The 4,906-nt window shown below is 46.0% G+C and overlaps 1 protein-coding gene across 1 annotated transcript; it reads left to right on the top strand.

Annotated features, from left to right (window-relative positions):
* The first annotated feature begins 1,555 nt into the window (after positions 1–1,555).
* LOC147454621 (BTB/POZ domain-containing protein At5g48800-like) lies at positions 1,556–4,511 on the top strand. The gene is made up of 4 exons (XM_086517384.1): positions 1,556–1,769; positions 1,966–2,032; positions 2,149–3,393; positions 3,510–4,511. The coding sequence occupies exons 1-4, from the start codon at positions 1,705–1,707 to the stop codon at positions 4,434–4,436; spliced, it is 2,304 nt and encodes a 767-aa protein (XP_086373510.1). The 5' UTR covers positions 1,556–1,704; the 3' UTR covers positions 4,437–4,511.
* The last annotated feature ends 395 nt before the right edge of the window (positions 4,512–4,906 follow it).

The following is a 4,906-nucleotide window of genomic DNA, read 5'->3' as shown; positions in this document are numbered from 1 at the left end:
GGCTTGATACACAGTTCGACGTTGCGGCCCGACAATCCACTTGCTAAGCAAAATAGGAGAGAGTGATTTTCATGGGTTGAAGGTAGATCATGTGCATCAAGGGGCTTTTACGACGACCACTAGAATTCTTAGGTGAAGAATTGTCTATGTTTTGAGATCTCGTGTGCACACCCTTTGAAGGCAAACCACTTTTTCACTCGTTAGAAAACAAGAAAAATACCCAAAAAAGAGTAAAATTAACCTTGGATATAGGTTTGGCCATAGGGAACATCAAAGGAGGGCATACTTTTTGTTAATTGCATATGGCAATATGGCACGTTGTAGGGAGGATCATGGTGGTGGGAGAGGTCAATGCCACTTGAAGAGCTCGTGAAGAGGAGACTTTGTGGCTCCAACTAAGGGGCTCTAAATTTGAGCGCATCCTACTCAAAGCATATGAACATGCAAGAGGCTCCAGAGAGAGAGAGAGAGAGAGAGAGAGAGAGAGAGAGAGAGAGAGGAGCGGCCGGGGGTGCCCTACCTGACTCCGAAAACAAAAGAGAGAGAGAGAGAGAGAGAGAGAGAGAGAGCAATGTGCATGCAAAGAGAGGCAAAAGGGCCGAGGGGGGGAATTTGCATGCAATGTGATCCAAAGCGTATGCATGCAAAAAGGTAGGGGTGAGAGCCCACGTGGCATGACCTTTTGGAGGATATTCTTATGTTATGGTTGCTTTTTAGAGGAAAGATATGGTGTTGTGCACTTGGACATTCTCCAAGTCTCATATGGGCTCACATAAAAGCTGCCAAGGCTGGCACAGCCCCCAAATTTGGAGAGGGCCCCCAAATTTAGAAAGGTGGACATGATGCCACTTGGCCATTCTCAACCCCCTACTACTTCTTATCCTGATTACATGCATTCCATCAAGCATTACCTACATAATTTCACTCTATCCTAAGGTTTAGACCCTTTGACCCATTTTCCATCCACCAAAATTTATTTAATCTATTTTCGACTTCAGATTCAATTGACTTGCCAATGATAAAAAATCTCATCAAAAGTGATTACTTGAGTGAAAATTCAATTGATTCTTTCGCCTTATTACAAAAATCTGACTATTCATAGCATCAGAGAAAACATACCCCATCTATAATTCAATGTTTCTATTAGCTAAAGTAATGCATTGAAATTAACTATTTGGGCGGTTGATAATCTTTCCTAATGATTTTTGTTAATCCAATTCTATTGGTAGTTAATCTTGCCTAATTAATCCGATTGAGATGAGGAAATGGAGATGGGTTCATGCGCATATTTCATCAGAGACTGTGATTCAATGTTTGGAGTGCCCAACTTGCCTGCCTAAAAATGCATGAATGTACGTGCTGCCTATTAAGATCCGGCCCCCACCTCCCTCCCCTTTCCACACCGACTCCCGGCAGCTATAGCTAGCTTCTACACTATGATATATAGCCTTCAACATATCCTCGTTCACAGTCTAGACTCTCTCTCTCTCTCTCTCTCTCTCTCTCTCTCTCTCTCACACACACACACACACAGTAGCATAACCGTCAACTCGTTAACCAGTCAACCCCCCCCCCTCTCTCTCTCTCACACACACACAGGCCAGCATAAGCACAAAGCTAACAACAAGTAGTCGCAAGCTCAGTACTCCTCTCTCTCTCTCTCTCTCTCTCTCTCTCTCTCTCTCTCTCTCTCTCTCTCTCAAGATGACTGTCGATCAATCTTGCGACTCTATCGTCCCCTCACGGCATGTGATCAGCACCAACTCATGGTATTACAAACCTGCTTTCAGTTCTCTGCAAGTTATTGTCATTACAACCATCAGTGATGTTAATTCATCGTTAATCATAGTATTAAACTCAATCAATGGGTCTTAATTATATGAAATGGTGACTTGAACTAGTTTGAATTAATTAATTTTTATTGACTCATTTTCTGAATTCCATGGAAATTTTCTTATAATCCAGGAAACTTCCAGACACTCCAAGCGATTTGATTGTCAAAGTGGGTTGCATCAGCTATGCTTTACACAAGGTACGGATTTTAATACTCTGTGGGTGGGTGGGGGTGTGTGTGTGTGTGTGTGTGAGAGAGAGAGAGAGAGAGAGGTAATTATTATCTCTGCTACATTTTTGCCATGGTTTTGGCAGGCTGCTCTTGTCTCCAAAAGTGGGCTCTTCAAAATGCTGGTAGCAGAGGGGACCAAGGAGGAGGCTTCGAAGGTGGACCTCGATGGAATCCCCGGGGGCGCAGAGGGCTTCGATCTCGCCGCCAAGTTTTGCTATGGCATGATGCCCGAAATGACAAAGCACAATGTCGCTCTTCTCCGCTGTGTCGCCGAGTTCCTCGACATGTCCGAAGACAAAGATGAAGTACCCAACCTTATCTCTGTCACAGAAGACTATCTTGATAGGGTCATGGCTAAGCACTTGTTTAAGGACATCGTCACAGTCTTGCACACGAGCGAATCGCTCTTGCCCCTTGCTGAGGATGTCGGCATTGTGAGCCAATGTGTCGAATGCATCGTCGCGATGGTGATGCACAACGACAGAAGGCATCATGTGGAGGAGGGTCACACCCTTATCACATTTCAAGAATTTCAGCATAACATGAACAATAAAATAGATTGGTGGGTTGAGGATCTCTCTATGCTTGGGATCAACTTCTATCAGAAGGTGCTCTCTTCTATGAAAAAAGCAGGGTTGAAGCCAGAGGCCATAGGCCATGCCCTCATCTACTATGCCCACAAGTCTCTCAGAAACCTCACTAAGAAGAGCTCTAGCTTGGGCCCCTTAGACCATGGTAGCATTAAGAGCAAAGTAATGGCACATGATGCATCCATGGCCGTAGAGCACGAGCAGAGAATCCTGGTCGAGACCATAGTGAGCCTCTTGCCAAGAGAGAAGAACATAGCCACCATTAACTTCCTCATCGGAATGCTTCGGATTGCACACATTTTGGAAACGACGCTCGCTTGCCGCCTCGACTTGGAGAAAAGGATTGCTTCCCAACTACACAAGGCCACATTGGATGATCTCTTGATGCCCTCTCACAGTAAAAACTCCGGCGGAAGCTTGTTTGATGTTGACACAGTTCATCATTTGGTGGCTTCCTTCATTGAGCAACAAAGGGACCATGATGAATATGATGATGACGATGACGATGATACATCGGGAGATGGACTAGACGACAAGGGTGATGGCTTCAATACTAGCATGGCTTCTCAAAGTAGTCCACTCATCAAGGTCGGGAAGCTAGTGGATGGATATCTTGCAGAAATCGCAGCTGATTCAAATTTGCCACTCTCCAAGTTCATTTCACTGGCAGAATTGCTTCCTGCACATGCGCGGCCACAAAGCGACGGATTGTATAGGGCTATTGACATTTTCATGAAGGTACATCACCCCCTTACACAACCCCCTTCCGCAAACATTTACATTCACAGCCCTGTGATATGAATCCAAACACTGCCATATGTATGCGCTTATCAGTGATGTTCATTGTTTTGCAGACTCATACAGGCATGACTGACGTCGAGCGAAAAAAGATATGCAGAATGATCGATTTCCAGAAGCTCACAGCAGAAGCATGCACGCATGCAGCTCAGAATGAGCGGCTGCCGGTACAAGCCGTTGTGCAGGTGCTCTACTTTGAACAGATGCGAATTCGCAATGTAATGGCCGGATCACATTTCCCACATGTGGATGAGCTTCCATCGCCGCAAGGGCATCATCATCCTCGACACTCGCCCCACGTGCACTCTCCTCATGGCCATCATATTCCATCATTGCATAGCCCTGACAGTGCGCCATTAAGTGATGGTCACCACCATAATGCACCCTTTGCTGATGGTCACCGCAACGGCAGCCATCGTACAAATCCCTTTGGTGTGCCCTTTCCCCATGCCCATCATCCTTATGGCCATCATCAGGACTCGCCTCAAGAGGCTGCACCTGCATTTGTCCACAAGATAAGCAATGGTAACCTCTGTGCCGCTCTTTCCCCACACGACCAATACGCGTCCGTCCGCATAGAAAACAGAGAGCTGAAGCAAGAAGTGGTGAGGATGAAGATGAGATTGAACGACCTCGAAAAAGGGCACTTTCAGATGAAACATGAGGTGCCAGATGGGAAAGAGCAGCAGCAGCAGCATCATCATCACAGTCAAAATCACAATGGGCTTCAAGAGGAACATAAAACCCATCACTACAACACGCCGCCGCCTCAGCAACATCATGGAGGGTTTTTCCACGCATTCTCAAAATCGCTGAGCAAGCTTAATCCTTTTCACCACCACAAGCTAGCCCCTGCACCAACGCCGCCGCCTCCACAGCTGTCAGCATCCAAACGCCGCTCACGCTCTACCTCTACAAATCAAGAGCAGGTTAAGGGCCGAGAATCCACCAGGCCGGCAAGGCGCCATTCTTCATCGACTTAAGTGCAATGTCTTGAGTGTATGTATGTATGTATGTATCTCTCAACGACAGAGCGGGGAACTTGTTTCTTTTTACTCCATTTAGGCTTAGCACCATGTCTGATTCTCCCAAGAGCTGGGCAATACTCACCTCCTCCACAGCACAATGCATTTGACATTGTGGGCACACTCCGCAGATACTTAACTTTCAAGTCACCCACTTCTGCTAATTAACCCTAGTTTGCTTTACTTGCGCTGGGATGCTGAAAGTTCGTTGTAGTCTTTTGTAAGCTTCGTTCATAACCGAAATCTCTCTCTCTCTGAAACCGTCCCCCTGGTTCTTCCACAGAGGCAATGTTACGTAAGCGTCTCACTAGCACAAAGAAAATCATAGACTAAGGGATGATCCTTTATTAAGCGTTGTGCCACTCTTAGTTCCTACTTTCTCTCTATGTAAACTAACAACATAATATGGCCGAAGGGGTAGTGCTTTA

The sequence above is a fragment of the Adiantum capillus-veneris genome, chromosome 7, assembly GCF_014529385.1.
Source record: "Adiantum capillus-veneris isolate H3 chromosome 7, ASM1452938v2, whole genome shotgun sequence".
Classification (NCBI taxonomy): Eukaryota; Viridiplantae; Streptophyta; class Polypodiopsida; order Polypodiales; family Pteridaceae; genus Adiantum; species Adiantum capillus-veneris.
Note: the sequence above shows the minus strand (reverse complement) of the source record. Positions and strands in the feature narration are given on the sequence as shown.